The sequence below is a fragment of the Choloepus didactylus genome, chromosome 10 (assembly GCF_015220235.1).
Source record: "Choloepus didactylus isolate mChoDid1 chromosome 10, mChoDid1.pri, whole genome shotgun sequence".
NCBI lineage: Eukaryota > Metazoa > Chordata > Mammalia > Pilosa > Megalonychidae > Choloepus > Choloepus didactylus.
In genome coordinates this window covers 56,755,305-56,778,512 of record NC_051316.1, presented here as the reverse complement: position 1 = coordinate 56,778,512, position 23,208 = coordinate 56,755,305, and the positions used below count along the sequence as shown (strand labels likewise).

The window sequence follows — 23,208 nt, the reverse complement described above, 5'->3', positions numbered from 1 at the left end:
TACCTGTGGTGTTCAGAATAACCCCAAAAGCTAGGTGTTGTCATCCATTTTACAGATGAGAAAACTGAAAGATTTAAAATATCAAGTAACTTGTTTAAGATCCAGTAACGGAGCCAAAATTCTAGTATGTGTCAGTCAGACGCAAGGCTGCTCCTCCCCCCGTGGACTGCTCAGGCCTCGAACCGCTTTTGAAGTCATGTGGCTGTGCCTGTGCACGTCACATCTAATTCAGAAATGATGCCTTTTTACCTGGACAGACTGTCCAGCATTTTTGAAATACACATTTTGAAGCACTTATATGCTAGAAATCTTAAGAGCTCGAGGTCTTAAGTTGCATTCTTAGACTCCAGTCAAAGTGCATTTTTCAAAAGATGAAACAACATATTTCAGAACTACTTGATGGTTTCCAAGTGAAGTTTTAGTTCGTCTAAAGTACTTTTTAAAGGTATATTTGGAAGAACACTGACTAGAAAAACAAAACTAGAAACTTAATCACAGTTTAAGGGGCCATGTAACCCAAGCATGTTACTTAATGCAGTTATAGTAACACTTCTGTAGAGCTGGATCCTTTTGGGAATTTGATGAATGTATTAAAGCCCACTTGAAAACAAAGGCATCAAGACCCATTATTGGCATACTATTTCCGAGGGTTTGTGGACACACAAGCCCTTTGCATGCATGATCTCCAATTTAGGAACTCCTGGTTTAGTATCAGTTGTCCTGTTGAAAGTTGACTTTAAAACCAGATATAAATAAATAATGTGAGTGAACAAATAAATATTAAAGCTTGGACAATACGGAACTAACTCTTTCAAGAAAAAAGCATTTAAGTCAGAGAGTTTATACCAAATAGGATCAGATCATTGGCCAGTGTGTGACTCTCCCACCAAGCCAGGTTTAAATGTTTATACCTATGAGAAATTGAGAAATGACAAAGAATAAACCACATCATGTCATATGCATTCTTCAACATGAATGCTAGATAAGCTGATAAAAGCTTAGTAAAATATGTTTTGTTTTTTTCTGGTTTGGGGGGGCATATATAATTTCAAGTGATGAAACAAAGAAAAATTCAGTTCTAACTCTCTAACAAAAGTACCTTCTCAGAAGGGTCCATATGCTTCTCAAGAACTTCTTTCCTGTTAAAGTATCCTAGGTTCTTCTTGCTTCTGAACTGCCCTATGTGATCTTGGACAAGTTACTATGCCTTAGTTTCCTCATCCATACAATGGGTTTAATAATAGTATCTACCTCATAAAATTATTAGAAGGAATAAGTGAAGTAATGCACGTAAAGCCCTCTAAATGTGTCTGTCACAAAGAAAATGCCTACTAAATACTAGGAACTATCAAGATTTTTATCAGTGTTATTACGAATTCTATTACTACAATATAGATGGGTCCTTTTCTGCTGAGGTGGAATTTCTTTTGTACATGATCTATGGAAAAATTAATACTACCCAAACGATGTAGCTGCATATATTTGGAGTAATCTCTGAAGCAAAAGAAAGTATTGGTGTTTGATAAATGCAGACCAGACCCATAATAGCATTACAAATTTCAACAGGGGGAAGAATATGCTCTTTTAAATGGAAATTCAAAATATATCATCTGCTGTTTGATTTGCATAATAGGAGCAATTCAAAAAATTCCAAATGTAAATAATATAGATGATATAACATCAACATGATTATTTGTGAGATGGGCAATTTAACACCTTTAAAATGAGAAAGCAGATCACAGGGAATCACCACCCCTGAAGTAAATCTAATAAAAAAAATAATAGTAAATGGCGAAGAAACTACTGATATTCCCCTGTAATGTTGGCTCACCAGTTGCCGCACACTAGTGCTTTACCCTTAAGTCATGTCTTAGCCTCTCTTTTGCCCAGTTTTCAATCAATGGATAAGTCTGTACTGATTCATTTAAAATAGCTGCCAGCATATGCTAACATATTTTCCTCTCTCACATCTTACCCATGCTGTGAAGTATCTTTTAAAACAAACAAACAAACAAACAAAAACAAGTCATAATACCTAGTTAGCCTGATGTATTTTCAACAAGTAAAAAACCAAGCCCCAGAAAATAAGTTAGGACAACCTAACCAACGTTTTCTAATAGATGTTTAATGATAGCGAATGTCAATGTTTCATATAAAGCCAACATCAAATAATTAAAATTATTTCCTCAGTAAAGAATTCCTTATAGTTGTCATGTGTTGTTCTCCACATCACCTAAAAAATATGAGCCCTGTTCTTGTCTCCAGTTTCCTTTTTTCTTTCCTCTGCTTTCTTCTTGATGGCTCTCTTCCTTTGGTTAGCCTAATCGCTAGTGAATAGTTTGTGGAAACCTGGTGTTTATTTTATTTTGCTTTTGAAATTCTATTTAAGGTACTGAAGGAAGTTTGTTAGAATACACACTCCTTTTGATAAAATACAAAAACTTTTTTGAATTATATCCAATTATTGGTTGGATTCATTTTTCTCACGTTGTTCAAAACATCAGTCATTGATTTAGGCTAACACAGTTTCTTTAGTGTTTTCGGTCTTTCGCTTCTCAAGTTAATTATTTACAAGCATGACAGATTTTAATCCTTTTATTTCAGTTTTTTTTTTTTTTAACACAGAAAAGCATCTCTCTTTATGAGTAGTGGTGCATAGAAAAAATGTTTATAGCTTAGTTTGGCTTAAATAGAAAACTGAATGGGACTTAGCCTTTGGGAACATGGAACAATTTCACAGGGAGCTTGTAACCTGTGTAAAAACTACCATCTAATTAGAGCTATTTAAATGGCATCTTTCTCCTATGAGGAGGTGAGCAATGATTGTGCAGGTCTGTTATTCCCCAGCTCCTACTTCAGCCTCTATCTGTAGTGTTTCTTACCTGGAAAAAGAGAGAAAGCATTTTTAAGGGATGGCTGGTTGTGTTATTTTTTTCTTTTTCTCCTGTTCCCAGGAAGTTAACTGAAGACTAGATCAGAAAATTCTGTGAGTTTATTTTGATCTCTGTTGTCTTTTGAGTTCAATTATTGGGATTTTTTTTTTTTTTTCATTTTAATTGCATGTCTATCAGATTAATGAATCTGCACTTCATTACTCTGAGGCTATTGAGAAACTGCATCATGTGTTGTATACGGCTCTGCCATCAGATCATAGGCACAGGGTGTAGATTGCTGGGAAGCTGTAAAACAATTATTTTTGTCCTTTTGGTTTAAGAGGAGTGCTGTTGTTTGTTTCTTTCAATTTGGAAGCTCAAAGGGGGCTTTCCAGATTTAGAATTACTTTTCAGTGGTAAATATTTAGGAATGATTGGGCTTATTTAATTTGTGAATAACCAATATATGTGTGGCAGTTTAGAAATTTCAGGGATGTAACACATTTGATTGCTACAGAGATGTTGGGTGAGGACAGTATGATGATGATGCTCAGATATTAGTGATGAGAGCACTGAGGCTCTGAGAGATTCTTATGTCAGAGCTCCTGTAGTTCTGATCCTGACTACCTCATTGCTAAATGAAGCCCTGTAATAACTGCATCCTTAGTGATATAAGTAATTGGACCCCAGCTCTGTGATGTGGCTTAAAATGTGGCCCACACTCTGCTTTATTTCACAGCAGGGTGCTCCCTAATTAGAAATGAGTCCCTTCTATCATAGGGCCTGATATTTACACAACACTTGAAGCTAACATTGGAATGTACTAAACGATATTTCAGTCACCCACAGTCTTCTCAAAGCCCAGCCTCCTCAGGAGTATGGAAAACCAAGTAGAAGAGTCCACTGAACATTCAGAGGGTGAAGATTGGGCCCACATAATATCTGAATGTTACCCATTTTCCCACTGCTTCTCTGTGGTGAGCTGCAGTGCCTACAGATCAAGGCATGCTTTTAACAGAAGTTGTCATGCATTCTGCAGTTACATCTGGGTATACCATGGTCAATAATACACACTGCCTTTGCAAGAAATACTGTTTTCTCTTGTGCGCTGCAAAGAGAATCCTTCATTCTGCCATTGCAGATCCAGCCATTAAGGGTAGCCACCATGATACAAGTAAAGGGAAAAGAAGGTCTGTGTCCTCTGGAATTAAATAGATTTACTTATAAATTATTACTGGAATTTGGTTTTCTACTTTTTAGTTTTGCTGGTGCCAGCAAACAAAGTAAACATTATTTCTGCATTGTGGGTGGTAAAAATTGTTATCTAGGTCTTAACCTGCAGTGGGTTGTCATTAGTTATGTGTTTTAGAGTGGAAGGGACACGCTTATTAAATAATAGGCAGCTTTCATACTCTACTGGGTCTTGAATACTTCTATATTACAAGAAATAAACAGGCTTATCAAAAAACTATTTTTAACCCAAACCTTACTTAACTAATGAGTTGAAGAACTTACAGGAAATAGAAGTACCTGATTTTCATTGTCACAATGTGAGTTGGAGCAAAGTAAGCTACTCAGATGAATGTCCATATCCAGCTTTGCTGTGCAGCAACAGTGTATCCCTTCAGCCGTGGATGGGATTCCTGCCTCTTAATCATTCTTATCTCATAAACCCCAAGAAGAGCTTTTTTCCGTGGAGGGACCACTGACTAGCCTAGTTCCCATCACTTCCTTGTGTTGCTTTTATAATTTATTTTGTTTATTTCTTACCTCATGAGCTTCCAATCAAGATTTGAAGTGTCAGTCACACTGAAAAATCTCATTTTAGTACATCAGAGGTAGACACGACAGGCATCAGCTTGAAGGAGCATGTTCCTAATCAGAGAGACACAAAGCTTCTACTTATCTCAAAATAACTTCACAGAGATTTCCAAATCCAGGAAGGTTAAGAACCCTAGAGGGAGACCTCTTATTTTAGGGCACAAGAGGACTCAAGGGAATCAGTTTGTCCAACATGACTTGTTTAATAGATAAGCAATCATAGTTCTGGACAGGAAGAATAACTGGCCAAAAGTCAAAGAACAAACTACCAACAGCCCTAGACCACAAGTCCTCATTTGCTGGATCTATTTCTCCAAGTTCCTAGCAAGTACTTTGTATTGTCCGAAAACAGTAAAATGCATATATGACCTCCCTAAAGTGTGGGTGATGTAATCATACCCACATTATCCTCATGACTGTGTAATTTAACATTGATAAAATAATTCACGTATTATTTGGGGTCCTGCTTTTTCACTTAACATCAGGTCAGAAGGCTTTCCCCACATTATTGAACACCCTTTCAACAAGAGAAATCTTTTCAAATCAAATTATCAGCTGACCTGCAAAACCGAATCCAAAGCAAGTTGGATGTTTTGTTATTTTTAAGAGATGTATGACCCAATTAGTCCTCTTCAGATTAACAGAAAGGAAATTTCTTTCAACCCTTCTATGACAAAACAGCTCAGATCATATGTTCTTTTACTTTGCTACTTTATTTCAAGGTTTTAAAGCATCCTTCAGTAACTAATTATTCATCACAAATATTTTTTTCAAACAAAGTAGCTTCTCCTTCCCATGGATTCCCTCTCCTGTTAATATTCAGACACAGGGAAAACAATGTCATCAAGCCCTATCTTGTTAGTCCCATGCTTAGATGAAGAATAAGGGCATTGTTCTTGCACCTTGAACTGATGATAAAATTGCCACAGTTTTGCAGACAATTAAGGGAAAGTTGAGTCCAAAGTCCATGCCAAGGCTTATTTTTCCACCAAAAACTGTAATTAGCAAGTACCAGAAAATAAAATGAGAGACTGAAACTTGCTCCGTTCTGTTCGAAGGGCCATTTGCTATGGCTTGCCATGCACAAAACACACAGAAGCATAGCTCTAACCAATTACTTACCTCTATTTAACCCCTGATGTTCTTAAAGGCCTGAGTTTTACAACCCCACGTTGCATTTTCCCCAAACTCAAAGACCCAGTATAAGATGGAAAGATTATGTTTTTAAATACCACATAAGAGAATAGTCCATTAACTGATAAAATACTTCAGAATATAGGAATGAGACATATTGGCATAATATGAAGTCAGATAGTCTTAGTTTCTCATTTATAAAATTAGAATAAAAAATCATTTATGTCATTGGAACTAAGCACATGACTATTATTAACTGGAGAGTAAATATGAGACAATGCATGGTAAACTGTGGAAATTTATTCACTTATCAGTGTAGCTAAGCCCTGGACTGCTAGGAAAGAGCAGGTCTTAGATCAGAGCTGCACTTCTTCAACAGTGACAGTAAGATCAATTGACTCCAAGAGACAGTTCCTCCAGCAGGGCCAATCAGTCCTGAGATTTTTCTCTGTGGCAAACTAAACATAATCATTTATATCATGCTCATGTTATTTCAATAACCCTCCCCCCCCAAATTAACAGACACCTTTATTGCCTTATTGGAAGGAGTTCTCCTTGGCTTTAAGATATAAAAACAATCAGCTAATTTATAGTAATTCTGTATTCTCTCAGTATTACATTTTAAGTTAGGTTTCCATCCAACATTGCCCCAGAGGAATTCAATTAATTATCACACACTTCTCTTGGATTAGTAGTGTACTCTGATTAGTATTGCATTAACAGATGCAAATCATTTTTTAATAAGTCAGGGAATTGAAACCTAAATAAACAAATACACATTCTATGGAGAAGATCACTCCAAAAATGTAAGACAATTTTGTAGATCCAGCCTCCCTAGCAGAACTGGTCCAACAAAGAGCTACTCAAGAGGCAGTCATGGCCCATGTCCCAGTTTGCTAATGCTGCCGGAATGCAAAACACCAGAGATGGGTTGGCTTTTGTAAAGGGGGTTTATTTGGTTACACAGTTACAGTCTTAAGGCCATAAAGTGTCCAAGGTAACACATCAGCAATCAGGTACCTTTGCTGGAAGATGGCCAGTGGTGTCCGGAAAACCTCTGTTAGCTGGGAAGGCACATGGTTGGCGTCTGCTCCAAAGTTCTGGTTTCAAAATGGTTTTCTCCCAGGATGTTCCTCTCTAGGCTGCAGTTCCTCAAAAATGTCACTCTTAGTTGCACTTGGGGTATTTGTTCTCTCTTAGCTACTCCGGAGCAAGAGTCTGCTTCCAACAGCCTTCTTCAAACTGAAGTTCCTCCCTTAGCTTCTGGGTGTTCTTCGGAGTGTCCCTCTTGGCTGTAGCTCCTCTTCAAAATGTCACTCACAGCTGCACTGCACTGAGTTCCCTCTGTCCGTCAGCTCATTTATATGGCTCCACTGATCAAGGCCCACCCTGAATGGGTAGGGCCATGCCTCCGTGGAAATATCTCATCAGAGTTATCACTTACAGTTGGGTGGGGCACATTTCCATGCAAATCTAATCAGCACCAAAACGTCTGCCCCACAAGACTGCATCAAAGAATATGGCTTTTTCTGGGGGACATAATACATTCAAACTGGCACAGCCTAAAAACAATGTGAGACTGCATATTGTCTATTTCATGGGATTGATTGGACAATCTTTAAATTAATATGAGTCATATTGAAAACTAGGGTGTCTTCTACTTGAAACAGACTTTTGGCTGTTTAATTCTGGCTTTCAGTTTGGGGTTAATACTTTTAAAAGGGCAAGCCCCAACCCTTTCTAAAAGCTTTTCTCATTCATGATTCTACTCAGCTTGTCATGCTGGATTGTTTGAATAAGGCCAGGACACATTAGATCTTAGAAATTCTGGAAAACAGAGCCGTCTCTCAGTCTCCAAATTGCAAGGGACCTGTGAGAGAGAAAGAGTGCACGTGAAAGAGTGAGAGAGAGAGAGAGAGAGCGCTTACCTGACATGTCTTTCACCAGAGTGGGCAAAGGGGTTTGCAAGAGGAGGCTTTCATTCCAGGTGCTACAGGAACTGTCTTGTTACAGACAAGCATTGAAATTAAAGAGGAGAGTCAGCATTATTAATTATTAATGGATTTTTGTTATCAACTCGCTTCTTTTCAAAATATCAAGTCCCACCTTCTTAAAGCATTTAGTGATGCAAAATTGATCCAGGTCCCTTGTAGTCTTCGGGCACAATTTTTTTTAAATCATATTTTTTATTGTGGAATATAAAATATGCATAGAAGTGATAACTATCCAAGTGCAATTTAACAAGTAGTTAGTACATTTCAAAAAATGTTACGGTATACAGTTCCACAGCTGCAGTTATTTCCTTATTGTGAAATATAACATATATGCAAAAAGGTAATAGCTTTCAAAGTACATTTTAACAAGTAGTTTTAATGGAAATTTCCAAAAATGTTGAGTTACAGTACCGTAGTTTCAGTTATTTCCTTATTGTGAAATAAGGCATATATACAAAAAAGGTGATTAACTTTCAAATTGTGATTCAGCAATAGAACAAATTTCAAAGAATGCTATGGGCTACAGTTCCACCATTTCAGTTCTTTCCTTCTAGCTATACTAGTACCCTAGCAACTAAGAAAAAGAAAATTATATAGAGATTCAGTATTCATAATCCTTTGTTAAATTCATCTTGTCTGTTGCTACCCCTTCCTGTCATTTAATCACTTTCCGATCTTCAGGGATGTCTAGAAAGTGACCACCCTAACTTGTTCAGGTTGAAAATGGGTGTCAACATTATGGAAAAAGGGGACACATCTAGTTGATGTTCTTGAAGAGGCTATTGCCTCTGAGTTTGGGGACTTAGCTGGCATAGGAGTTCTTCTGGAGGATTTAAACTTCTGAAGAATAAACTCTGTAAGTGAAACTTTTAGAGAGTCTCAGATAGGGATCTGGGTATTCTTTAGGGTTTTTGGGACTACTGTTGACAGGCTTATCATACTATGGCCATTTGGCATATCTAGCTGATGCTTGCATAAGGAGTAACCTGCATGACAGCCTCTGGACTCTATTTGAATTCTCTTAGTTACTAAAACCTTATTAACCTTAATTTGTTGCCTTTTTTCCTCCTTTTGGTCAAAAAGGCATTCTCAACCCCTCGATGCCAGGGTCAGGCTCATTCCCAGAATCCGTGTCCTATGTTGCCAGAGACACTCATTCACCTGGGGAGGGTCCTGTCCTACGTCGGGGAGGGTTATGAATTTATTTGCAGAGTTGGGCTTAGGGAAAGAAAGTCCACATTTGAGGAACAAAAGAGGTTCTCTGGAGGTTTTGTATTCTTATTCCTGGGAAGTGAAACCATTATTCAGTAGCAACTCCCATCACCCCCTCAAAAAAAAAAAAAAAAACAGAAAATGCAAACTAGCAAACTATTTTGTTATACATGCTTGAACCGTATGTCAAAAACTATTCATTACATAATAACTGCTATTTGTGCAAGAGCATCAAATGGGTCTGAGTCCTTTCCTTTGGTATGAATCTCACATCCATCTCCTTCATGTCCTCGGATGCATTATTCAGACACACTTGTTATCCTTGAGAAGAAGAAAAATGGAAAAGTGCCAAACTGATGTGTTTTCTGAGTCATTAACCCAGATTTCTCCATTCTGAATTTTCTCAAAAAAAAAAAAAAAAAAAATCTGTATATTAGCACTGAGTGAGCTGAGTGAAGCCCTTAGCCAGAATTCTTATCAGTTCTTTAATGTTGTTAACTGCCAAATTGAAATTTTTTGGAAGTGGGCTTTTCCTGTATTATAAGATGGATTCATTCTTGGCTCAGAACCAAATCCTGTGGACATGTAGATGTGCATGCTTCCCAGTGACTGCAACCTGAGGAGTTTATTTAAACTGTCCTTTGAATCTGCAGTAATTTGGTGTCAGGAAGGAATAGGATCTTTATCAACAAAGGACTGCCAGAATCCAACTGCTTCTTGAGTAGCTGTAATAGATGAATAATGTTACAACCAACCGTGCATTTGAGTTTTTGTTCAAAAGGCTTTTCAGCTAATGCTGGTGGTATTCCATAGCCATATGTTCATTCTGGAGTGCAATAGTTTCCATCTGACTTTCATTACTTTTCTTGGGAAGATCAGTTTTACAATTGGAATCAGAAAAGCAGTCAAAGTAATTGCAAGTGGCAATCAGTGAAATATAACAATTTTAGCTCAGGAGCATATGTTCCATTATAAAGAAAATATTCTCATTTTTTTTTCATAATTCCAGGTCTCATATTTTCGCAGGGACCATGCACACATTCTAGTCCTCCCTCCCGTCTCACACTGATGTCCCTGGAAAGTTCTCATCCCCCTCCAGGGATAGGTAACTCATTGCCTCGTAAAGAAATGATTCCCTTTTGGCTGCTGACAATATAAAAATTCTTTATTATACTGGAGATGAAATCCATCTCTCTGTAGCTACAACCTTCAGAATTGAAAACGTGTATCTCAACAGAGTAAATCTAAACCTTTCTTTAGATACTCATGGGCAGCTCTCATCCCCAACCCCAAACTCTTCCTTTGCTGGGCTATAATATGGAATCCTTTCCCATATGGCATAGCTGAATATCCTTTAAGTCACTCAGGCCACCCTCCTTGGAAGTATTTCAGACTTGCCTGTCTCCTTCTTAAAGGCATCATGGTGAAGGAAAATTAGACTTGCAACCAGAATATCTAAGTTAAATGACAGCTCTGTTACTTATTAACTGTCAGACCTGGGACAGATAATTTATTCTGTCACTCAGCATTGCAAGAGTTAAAATAGGCAGTAAGCAGTGTAACAAAGATATAACCCCAACCTGGAATAAGTGGTATGAAGGGTTGTAGGAGGGAATTCTGAGCCCCAGGGTTCTAAGGGCAGGCCTTCTGAGATGAGTCTGAGCATTCTCCAATGAGGAGATAAGGAAAGCATGTTTTCAGATGTACAGTGTTAAGGTGGGAGGGCAATGGAAGCAGGCAGGTTTCGCTTCAGTTTGGAGGGCAGGGAGGTGAGTGGAATGAGATGAGTCTGGAGCAATGTAGAGCTTTGTAGGCAATGTTAGGAGTTTGGATTTTATTTGAAGTATAATGGGAAGCCATTGTTGGTTTTGAAGAAGAGAAGTTCCAACATCTGATAACATATTTTTTTTAAATTGTTCTTGTTCTGATTGGAGAACAGACTGGAGAGGGCAAAAGTGAAGGTAGAATGAACAATTAGGAGGCAATTGCCATAATCCAGGGAGAGGTTCATCTGATATGTACAACTCCATACAGTTTAAATGAGAAGCAATGCTCTACAGAGATTTAAAAACATTGCAGCCTGACTTGTGTTTTAACTCAATCCCATCAACTTGAGCAAGTCTTTTAACCTCTGTGTACCTTGGTATACTTCTTTTGTGAAAGGCACATCATGACAAGACTTATTTCATAAGGTTGCTGTGAGAAATTAAATGACTTTACATATGAAGCACTTAGAATAGTGCCTGACCATAGTTAGTGCTTTATGTAAGTGTTAGCATTATTATTGTTATACAATCTTTGCAGACTGTAAATTGCACTGCAAATATGATGCATTATTGAACTAGCAAAAGGTAGAGCAGAAATGTCATCCTTTAATTCCACATACTTTCTAGTTCTTTCCACGACCCCTAAGAGCACATTATCTTTTGAGGCAGCAACAGTGTACTGTTAACTGATCTCAAGTTCCTTGTTAGCAAACTCTGCAAAGAATTTTTCACAATTATAACGTGCTCCACCATATATTGCATTCTCAGACTCAGGCATTATTTTATTTTATTTCGTTTTTGTCTAGGGACAGGGAAGAACTTGAGTATGGAACATGACCAGATTGTTTATCCTTCTTTGCAAGCTATATTTTTCTGGGGCAATGAAGAAAATAGACAAAAGTGTGATAGAAAAGGCATTCTATGGATCATCAGTTTAATTTTTTTACTCTTTGGTAATCCACCTTGTCATATTAGAAAGACAAAAAGCCTTGAACATTGCATTTCTTTAATAAGATGATCCTCGTAAGACCTGTTTTTAAGCTTGCCTAAAACCGTAGCATAGTGTGCAACAATATAACATGGCTGATAGGCCTCATCTCCTACTGCTTCTTCTTGTGATATGTTTACCTCATTGAATATCACTCTTTGTTTTGCAGGCATCCCAGGAAGTGACTATGTGAATGCCAACTACATAGATGGCTACAGGAAACAAAATGCCTATATTGCAACCCAGGGATCTCTCCCTGAAACATTTGGGGATTTTTGGAGAATGATATGGGAGCAAAGGAGTGCCACAGTTGTCATGATGACAAAACTGGAAGAACGATCGAGGGTAAGAACAGATATCCATGTCCTCTCCCTTAAAATCTCCCCTCAGGTAGTCTCTGTGCTGCATATTTTGTTCTGTTCAGAATCCAGCCTTTCCCTGGGTTTTAACTTTCCAGCAGATATTAGACACCTTGGTTAAGAAATACATATTAGCATAAACCTCTCCCTAAAACTCAAATTGAACAAGAAAGCTCAGGCTTTGGGGAGAATCACACCAATATTTACTTCTCCTAGTATTTTCAACATTTTTTGTCCTCACCGTCTGTAGTATAAAATCTAAAATTCTGTGGAAGAGAGTCTTATTCAAATTACTTAAATTAGCATAAAATCAGGACAGCCAGAAAAATGATGTGCATTATGACCCGGCTGAGAAAACATAAATGTGTACAGGACATTTGGCTAGTTTAGAATTCTCCAAAATGAATAGATTATTAAGGTCCAAGAAAGGAGTTTTATTCATCATCTGGGTCCAATATTATGATACATGGCACATTAATTCAGTGCTGCTTATTTGGAAATCTAAAACATAATGGGTAAGTAGTGTGTCATAGTCCAAAGTGAATGTACAAATATTGTAGCCTTCAATATTGTACATTCTGATGAAATACAATCTTCAACCACAAGAATTCCACCAAGGAGCCTCTGAAAGATCACTGAAGACAGCACATACTCTCACTGAAAAGTGGGACATTCTGTGTAGAGGTGGAAGCCACAGCTGAGAGGGTTGCTTTCACTGTGATCTCAGTAGTCCCTAAAAGGATATTTAGAAGGAAACCAAAGCCCAATTTTCCATTTATTTTGGAACATTTGATGGTCTTCAAATTTTCTTCTAAGCTCAACACATGGCAAATTCTCTTAGCCCAGGTGTGTATATGAGGGGAGAGTTAAAGACTGCCCAGAGGATTCATAAGGGGAAAGCTCAGATATAAGAAAAAAAAATTTTTAAGCACAGCTGTTACCCTAAAGGTGGGAAATCAAAGCTATAGTGCACAGCTGGTTTAGTTAACCTAAAAAACAATCAGATCTTTTCAAAATGTGAATTCTATAGAGATTTGAAATATTGTCTCAGATGAATTTGGATCAAAACTCGTATGATTCTGAAGACAAATATCTTTGTCATCCTTTGCATACAAACCCCATTCAAAAGATGTAAATGGATCCAATATTAATTTATGTACTCAGGGTAACCCCTACGTAATATGCATTTTCTTTAAAAACAGTACTCCCTCTCCCCCACTCAAATGATCCTTGGCTTAATAATTATAGCAAAGTTTAACATAAAAATTAGGTACACATATATTTCACAACAGCCCCATGAGATAAATACTGCCCTGCTCCCCACTTTATATATGAGTAAACTAAAGCCCAGAAAATTAAAGAAGGTCACCCAAGGTCATCCAGCTACCAAGGTCAAAAATGGGAATTGAAGACAGGCAGACTGGCTCCAGAACATACGTGCTTAACCATCATACCATATTGTTTGTTAACACTTCTGAGTTGCTGAGACAGCTGAACTATTATATTACAGCACGTGTGTAAATCCAACCTAGCCTCACTGCTCTGCGTGGAGATACCTGCTGGTAACAAACAGTCATTCTCAAAAGCTGTGTTCCGTAAAACACACATTTTATCTTGAGACTGCAGGCCTTCATTAAACCATGCACAGAAACTTGTTTTGAAATAACCAAATGAAATTCTGCCCCTTTTCTCTCTAATTGCTTCTAATAATAAAGTTAGTTCTAACTGGCCTCACTGCCACTGCAACATCTGATGATAATGAGCATTCCTTGGCAGTAGGCATTATGACTTAAATACCTACAGTTTATCTTTATGTTGCAGACTACTCCCCCCTCCCCCCTCAACCAGAGGAACTTATTTGGAAGTTACTAAATGAATCTATGTTGGCTCCCTTCATTAATTACTCTTTGCTCTTGCAAGTTAGCTTTATCCTTTGTTATATGGCCTAAGGAAGCCAATTAAAATGCTGTCGTGTGATTTTTATTCTGTTGTGGTTCAGCCTGTACTCAAACTTGTGATGGCCATATAAACCAATAGGCAATTTGGGTCTCAGTAGTCATCAATCTGACAATACAATGTGAGCACCAATCAGCAGGGGAGCCCTGACCCCCAAGGCCCAAAAAACCCTTTGTTCTTCAGTCTAGAACACTTGGGAATAAATGACCTAATGCAAGGAAGACACTTAACAAATCACCTGTGTCCCAAAGTATCTCTCATGCTCTTTGATCTACCTCCCTTAAATCTGCCCACCTCACTCCTTCCATATCCAGTTGCTCTACACCTAAAAGACTAGGAAGAAAGGGAAGGCATTCCTGGATTCTCAAACCAGAACTTGGATTGACTTTCACTATATAAACAGTGTTATAAATAGTGGTTAGTTGTCACTAAAATAATAGCTCCATAGTTTAGGAACTTTGCGGGATCTGTGGGCTAACATGGGGTCTCAGTGAATTCTCAATTCCCAGCAGCTGACTTCAAAACAGGCATTTGAACTAGCCTGGCTCTCCTTGGGAACTGCCTGTAGTCTCCTTTATAAAGGGAAGTGGTCAAGGTAGTTGAAACAAAGCACCTGCCTCTCCAAGGGCTGAAGCCTGATATTTCATTATTTAGAGTATGGTTCAGGTTCTTGAAATAATATTCATCCCCTTGGTATGTGGGGAAAAAAAGTGTGTGTATGTATGTGTGTTTCAACACTGCTGTGGATCTGAAGTATTTAGGAATATTTCCTGACTGTAGATTTGGAGTTTGGAAGAGAGAAGAAAGGAAAGGAAGATAGCATTTTGATATTATACAAAATTGCACAGGGGCCACCATCAGAAAGAAGGGAAACTGTATGCTAGAGTTCCACATACAGGTGGGCTTTTCAGTCACAATGTCTAGGTTTGGATCCCAACTCTAGCTCTTACTAGCTATGTGAAAATGAGCAAGTTATAAAACACCTCAAAGTCTCATTTCTCCTTTTAGACTATATAGAAGGGTTATTGAGACGTAGCAAGGTGATTCAGTGGTCTCAACTATTGTATAGTAGGCTGGCAGCTTTACTCATTACAACTTCATTTTCCCCTGAAGCTGGCCTCCAGTTAATTCCATTTTTGTTCCAAATGAAATGAGTTTGTCTCTCTCTGATCGGCGATGAATCCTGCCCAACCTCACAAGTCAAACGTGGTTTATTCTGCTCAAAGTTCCCAGTGTAGCACACCCAAGCGTTTTGGTCAAGGGGAATACAAAGCTGAGAATGTGGGATTCTTTTGCACTTAACTTCCCCCAGAACTGAGCCTCCAGATTGGAATTCCCTGAACTTGCTAACTAGACTGCAAATAGACCAAAATAGAATATTCTTCTTGCTGCTTTCACTGCAACCATTTCTTGAAGCAGTACAGTATAAAAATAGCTAGTAATGTAGACATGGGTTATATGTTGTGATAACTGTTACTAAAAGATAATGTATTCTTGACACCATATTTCCTTTTGGTTAAGTTTTGCATCGTCCTCATCTCCCCATCTTTATTTACTTTATAATGCTAGGTAATTTACTTATAAGAACCAGTCTCCACTGTTTTCAAGCTTTCTATTTTGCCTTGGCCTGGCTGACTCTCACGTTGTCCTTCAGGCCTGTGTTATCAGCTGTGCTGGTAAACCTTGCTCAGTTAGAAGAGCTCAAGCAGCTCACTCAGACACAAGTCTGTTGAATTTATTAGCACATATTAGAAGTTTCACTGAATTCTTTTTAGAGAACTGACCATTCTTAACATTTGAATGGATAAAGAAGCCCTGTACAAGTGTAACTTGTGACTAAAGGGTTAAGTTGGTCATTTGAAAACTTATATTCTTTGATTTTCAAAATGCCATCACCCCCCCTCAAATGAGGCCTTGAAAAAGAATCCCAAACTTAACAAATAATACTATTTGCATAGGATTCTACAGTTTACATAGTTTTCTGGATAGAAAAGTGTAAGCTGAATAGTCATATGAGTTTCATTAGGATATATAAAGAAACAAAATTAAGGCTATAAACTGGAGATTTGGAAGGTAAAGTATATTTGCTGCCTGAGAATACACAGATCAGCTGAAAGCTGTTGTAGAATGTACTATGTGATATGAGATACTGTTAGTGGTTTTTTCCCCACAGTTTCCATTTTTATTGCCAGATCTTCTCAAGTTCTGCGTAGTTCATTGATTCTGTAGCGAGTCATTCTCATGCCCTAGAATGTGGTCTCTAATTGTTTCCATGTTTCATAACATGCCAATAAGCACATGAATTGGTCTGGGCAACCACATGGAAGGAGGAAAAAGTTCAGAAAAAATGAAGCACTGGTAGGAGAGTAAACTGTATACAGCTGGGACTTTCACACCAAGGGTGTTATTTGTGGGCAACATGGGGCACATGATTGGCAGCCTCACTTGAAGAGTTGGAGCTCCACTTAAGTCTGTTTCCAATACAGTGTTTGCCAAGGTGATTCCTGGCCCAGGAAGCACTATTATTTAGTGAGTGATTATCCACTTTATTTTTTCCCTTCATCTATGTGCTTCTGGCTTTCTTTTCTACAGAGGGAATGTGTAAACCTCACACTTGGCAAATTGTACTCAGCCCTGGTTAGTGTTAGGAGCTGAAATGGCTTTAACAAGGTCAGAGAATATCTGACTTTTCACTAGTCCTCACCAGCCTGCCTTCCAGCACTGAAGATGGTTGAGATTCGTTTTTGCTTCTGTTGTCATGCAAGCTCTGTATCAGGGTTTGATTCCTTTAAATGCTGTTATTATGGCTGAATTTACTACTATAAATGTTGGGGATACGGAGTGAAATTTTAAACCCAACGAATGGGTCATGATATGAAATGTCATCTAATGTGGGCCACATTGATAAATAGTAAAAGTATAGGACTAGAATTAAGGAATTTTGTACTTGGTTTCCAAACTAAGTCCCATTTTCTATCCCCAAATAGAGAATTGTGCAAAGCAACTGCTATAGAAGATCAAATATTTAGTGCATCATAACTTCAGTTGTATATTAGGCAAGAGAAAATGGGAGAATCCCCATTCCACTGACTTTGCATATTTGTGCTAATGAACAGAAGTTAGATGCTGCTGAAGCCAGAGGGACTCGGGCTGATGTTAACTCCACTGTGTTGGCTGTTTGGGAGATAAGAACACAAAGACTCACCATTTGGCCAGTGGAGTCATTTCTGACCTAATGACCACTCCCTCCACCTCCTGTGACCTCCCTAGTGGAGTCATTTCTGACCTAATGACCACTCCCTCCACCTCCTGTGACCTCCCTAGTCCCTTAGTTAACTTCCCCCAATAGAAAGTGAAGGTGAGATGATGACACATTCACTGTTGATTCTGTGGCTAAGAGGGCAGTTCTGGTCAAGCAGCAGCAACAATGGAGATTCTTGCCAAAAGTATTCTTGTTTTCCTGTAAAACAAATGCTGAGATTTTTTTTCCAGATTGCAAAGTCTATTTAGGTTAAAAGTTGACAGACTCTGATTGAAGATTATTAATGGCATTGATATTGTTTTTGTTGTTGTTATCGGTTTGGGAAGGCCCTCCCTTGGCCAGTGGTAGACTAATTCTTGGTCCCTCTGGTTTGTCAGGGTTCAGTAAGTTTAATGGAGAGCAAATGCTTTTCAAATGCCAGGTCCGTGTCCTTTTCCAAATGGAACTGGAAGTGCCAAAGGCCCTGAACATTCCATTTCTCAAACTGCAGCCTAAAGCACTGTCTATGTAGGGCAAAAGAAACTGCTTTTTCCATAAGCAACTTTAGGAATGGCAGCACGAAACATTGCCTTTAGAGACTGCATGATGTATGGCATTGTTTTTGAAAAGTGGTAGATACTTAATGTAAATAGGACTCTGGCAACAAAAACAATGGTGCTCATGTTGGCAGCCTAAAGGATGTTTGGGCCCTTATCTAGCAAGTTCCACACTCTTGGTTTTCTCTTGTCAGCAGATACACTGTCAGATAAAAGAGAAAGAATCCACCAATTGCTTGCTGTTTGTTAGCTTCTTTCCTTCCCAAATTTTCTACCTTAATTCTCCACTCCACTTCCTCTATTTAGAATGGCAGCCCACAAATTCTGGCTCATGGCATTCCTATTAAAGCTAATTAGAGACATCATGGTCTAAGGAAAGAGCCGGACTGGGAGGAGGAGATGCAGCTTTGCTCCTGGTAACTTTGTGCAAAGCCTCTCTCATTCTCCACATTCATGTCTATAGCACTCCCTCTCTGGAGGAGGTCAATTCTGAGGTTCTAAGAACTGTGGATTAATCCTTACACTCTTAAGTGTTTAGGGTCCAGCATATGGTTTTTCTCTGTCTTCTACCAGCAGAATGTCAGGCAAAGCTGGAGTTCACTTGGTATGCACCTATATGATTGTACAGGTAGTTAAAATATTGAAATTCACCAATATTGGCTGGTATACAGGAATTATCGTTTTATTGAAACTGTAAGTCAGCTAATGATACTACTCAGAAGCACTGACAATGGAGTATTGCTGGCCATAGGCAGCCACCAGATAGACCAAAACAGAAACAGGGCCATGTGAGGTGCCCAGGAACTCCCCAGGAGGACAGAGGCTGACGTGTGCTCTCTAAAGTGCAGGCCAAGTGGGAAGAGCTGCTCTCCAGGTGCCATGACAGAGGGGCAGCTCACCCAGGTATCCTCTGGTCACATCAAAGTGCCGGAAACCTGAGATAGAATGACTATCGATTTAATGGGGGAAGGTTTTTTAAAAGTTTGATGCAGCTCCCTGTGTCAGCTTCAGGCAGACACATCAAACAAAAAGGTTTATCAACAATTTGTTAAATTAATAAAAATTAATAAATGATATGGAATGTGTAGAATGGTTTGATGAACTTATGATACATCATTTGGTTAATTTATGGAAAAATTTTGTTTTCGTTTTATGTAGTGGAAAGCTATTGTTGCATTAGAGGGTAGATGCTTCACTATCACTATCATTTCAGGTTTTCCATTGCCTCTTGATTCCTCTACCAAATAGAGCTCCATAAAGATAAAATACAAAGGGAAAATAAACAGACCAGACTGTTTTGCCATTTTGGAAACTGGTATGGCCAAATATTGAGCGCAGAGAAAGACATTATTGTTCAAAGACAATTGAGTCATTGAGATGATCTTTGTCCTTTTAGTGGGTAATCAAATATTAAATCTGATCTTAAAAACTGCTAGAAGAGGTATTATAACCAATATAAATAGTTCATACAATTTTTCTGTCCAGTAAAATATGTTGCCTTCTCCCTTATCAAACGGGCATTAATAATTGGGTATTAACATTTAATTCTTCCCAATAATAACTTTGCTTTGAGTTATCTAATGTTGGTATACTTACTGTCCATCCCTTATAGACTTATCCTGACTCTTTGAGCAACCACTCTGCCCATACTTCCTAGATACTGAATTCCAGTCACTTTTAGGAAATGCTGTGAATTTATGCCCCGTCTTGGTTAACCATGTATCATTTATCACCTATTCTAAGTCCTTCTTTGGCTAATGTGGCCCTAGGCAAGCTTTTCAAAGTACCATGTGGCAAACACATTTTGTTTCAGTGATGCTGGAACCCATTAGAGGTATTGGTTTCTTAAGATAGAAATTCTGATGCTTATGATAGAAATTCATGCTGCCATGCACCATGAGTATTTTTTTAAATTGAAGTAAGGTTTTGTTTTCAATTTTAAGCAATTTAAAAATAAGCCAACCTAGACCACAGTACAGTTGATCATGAAATTGGCTCCCATTTGAGTGCCTGCGATATGCCAGGCACTTCCACAATAAGCCATGTAAAAGTAAAAAGGGAACTGGAAGGAGAACATTTCCCCAGAGCACAGTCAGCAGACCACTAGATCAACCATTGTGAGATATTTCCAATGATAAGTTTTTCCTCTGATTATATTTAAGTATGTTTTATTATACAGGCAACTTGCTTTTCATTGTTTGCCTTGAAAGAACTAGAATGAATTAAATCCATACCACAAATTAAGCCTTCATCAACCTGTCCTTTCCATAACGATGGAGAAATGAAAGTTTACCACATTGAAGAGTAATCACTTTGGGGTAATTAAAAGAAATACCTCCCCACAATTCAGCCAAAATGAACTGTGTTGTTCAATTTTTAAGTAAAGGCTTTAAAGTTACTGGGATATGTTTCTAAACCACATCCTGGATAGCAGGCTGTACTGCTCTTTCCTATTGCATCCTCAGAATCTAACACCTTTCCTTCTCATGACAGACCAGGGTCCAGGTAGATTAAGAGACTTGTTTGGAGTCTCACAACTACGTATATGAAAAAACCAGGAGTTCAAAACACACCTCCAAATTTGATCAATAAGGCTGATGGAGTGTGGACAGGGCACTTCACCGTAATGTCCTGCAGCTGCTAGCACCTTGCCTTGCACATGGGAAGTCCTAAATAAATATCTGTTAAAATTTGTAGCATATTGCTTTTTCACATTTAGAATGATTTGCATATTTTATAACAACAACAGAAAAAATCCGGAACATAGTCTGATAATTATTATAACTAATACTTGTTGAATGCCTGTTTGTATAGATAAATGAGTTAATTGTCTCAGATACATCATTTTTTATCCTTACAATAGCCCTGTAGTGCCAGTGATATTGATATGGTGAGGTTTAGATCCTGGAAATAAAGCAGCAGCCTGCTGGTCATCCAGCGATACACCATCTTACCTTCCATGACTCAGTCCTGAAGGCGAGCTAATTTCACTTCAACATCAACTAGGAAAAGACAAAACTCAGTGTTTGTAATAAGTGGTTCCCACCTTCCAGTTCTTATATACTCAAAGGGGAGCTGCCTATATTTCTCAATTCTCTAACTTAGCTTTATGCATGAAGCCTAACTAACAGTACTCTCTCTAGATATTCCTTATGAGATTTTCTCCCAGGAAAAAAATGGGTGCAGGGCAGGGAGCTGTTGGTAAAATACAACATGTCAAGAGAGGAAAATGAAGCTAGTTCATTTGCATTGGTTAATTAGGAAAGAAAATCATTTCTATTGTTCTCCCATATCTTTTTTTTTTCCTCACTGCTCTTCAGATTTGCTCTGTATTGTTGAAATCAACAGTTGTTTAGTATATGGCTGAAAACTAAAGACTTAAACGGAAAACTTGTCAGTAGACCAAAGCCCTTAGATTTCGCACTCAGACATCAAATGGACACAGTGCAGGCTCCTCAAAGAATGAGGAAGTGCTGAGGTACTAGTAAGTGGAAAAATGTACCTGTGTTCAGAAAAATTCAAGGAACACTGCTAATCCTACTTCTGAGCCCATGCATGTGCATGGTCACAGAAGCTAGAGTATTATTTCTCATGTGCTCCCTTTCAGAAATATTTCCTGAGAGAAGATGGCAATGTTTAAATATATTTGCTTTAAAAAAAAGGCAAAAAACTTTTTACAGTTGAGTTTCAGACATTTTTAATCACTTTTTTTTGAAAAATAAAATTAAGTTGCATTCTTTATACTGAGTGCAAATCATTTCTTTTTCTCCCTTTAGCTAGAAATTTTCACATTTACTCTTCCTAGTAAGACTTCATGGTATTTTTTTCTAAAGAGTTCAGAGTCTAACCAACCAATAATAGTTGCTGTTTCCAAACTTATTGCTAGAAGTGTGAGAGAAGTTAGTAGACTCTCAGTTTTTTTCCACTTAGGGATGGGGTGGATCTTTAAATGTAAATCACTAAATAATGGAGTGGTTTTTCCAGAGGTCTTTCCAGTTCTTTACTTCATCTCCTTTGCCTTACCTCAGCCAAAGGTCTGAGTATAACCAGTTCCCAGCTTTGAAATATAATTGTACTGAATTTGGTGCAGTACATGAAGCTGACCTTATACAGTAGATTATTTTTTTACATTACCTTGTTTCTGTACCCTTCACACTGGTGTTGTCTTCATGGGATTTGATCTGTTGGTTTTGATTTGAAAGGGTTACACTCTGTCTGAAATTGTTAGTGAGTTTGAGTTTCTCCCTTAATTCTTTAACTCAACATACTGCCCTCATCCTCTTGAATGTTGGACTAGGAGGTCTCCAAAGTTGCTTTTGTCCTTTGCAGCTGTTCTATGATGTCTGTTTGGGCCTGATTTTAGTGATTCTTTTCCATCTGAATTGTGGCTACATAAGTAGTGTTGGTTCTATCCAGTGGGAGCCTTCCCTAAAATATTTTATTTACAACTTGGGTTTTAATAGATAGAGAACATTTAGATGTTCTCAACCCTGTTGATGCTATATCAATATTCTCTTTAAAGTATTGTCTTTTCCCTGTGTTTGTTTTTTTTTTTAATTAGAGCATGTGATAGAAATATGAAACACCAGGATATTTTATGCATTTAGGAAACATGCAAAGTATTTAAAAAAAACAATCCTATTAAGGAAGAAAATTTCCATTTTAATATGAACCACTTGGTTTTTCATAAAAAAAGAATTGTGTGGTCTCAGTTTAAATAAAGGAGCAGAGTCAAACCTTGTGAATTCAATTTCTGGCTTACTGTACAACTGTACATTAATGTGTTTTTCTCCTTTTTCTAGTCCAGCAAATTATGTAGAGGATAAAACCTCTCCCTCTTTAGAGTGCCCAGTATCTGGTTAGGGAAAGCCAGATGCTATAGCTGTGAAACAGAAAATCACATTATTCACAGAATGCTACTGATATTTATATTCATCATTAAAGCAAATAATTATCTAGTAATTCTATTCACTGGACCAAAACTCTAGAGTCTATGACAACAATGCCTTATTGCTTGTGTTTAAATCCAAAGATTGTGAGTTTCAATAACTTCTTTTTCAAGTAGAAGGCATGCTTACTAGTATAAAATTGTAATAAGATTTCTTTTCTTTACCTAGAGAATTGTTTTTCAGTTGGCTTCAGTTAAAAATTTACTCCCATTTTTCTTTTAATCTGAGATATAAAGAGTAAATATATTCTGATCTATGACAAACAGTGCTGTGTTTGTCATTTTCACTTTGCTTTTTAATGTCCAGTGCACACAAGTCAGTAAATTTGATGTTTACTGCAGTCTTGGAACTATTCTTT

The 23,208-nt window shown here is 37.9% G+C and overlaps 1 protein-coding gene across 6 annotated transcripts in view; it reads left to right on the top strand.

The window, feature by feature from the left end:
• PTPRD (protein tyrosine phosphatase receptor type D) overlaps positions 1 to 23,208 on the top strand; it is a 529,199-nt gene that overhangs the window by 454,396 nt on the left and 51,595 nt on the right. For all 6 annotated transcript variants that reach the window (XM_037796885.1, XM_037796889.1, XM_037796888.1 and 3 more), the window contains one exon: positions 11,958 to 12,133. In XM_037796885.1, coding sequence (XP_037652813.1) covers positions 11,958 to 12,133 — 176 coding nt within the window. The remainder of the gene's footprint in view (positions 1 to 11,957; positions 12,134 to 23,208) is intronic.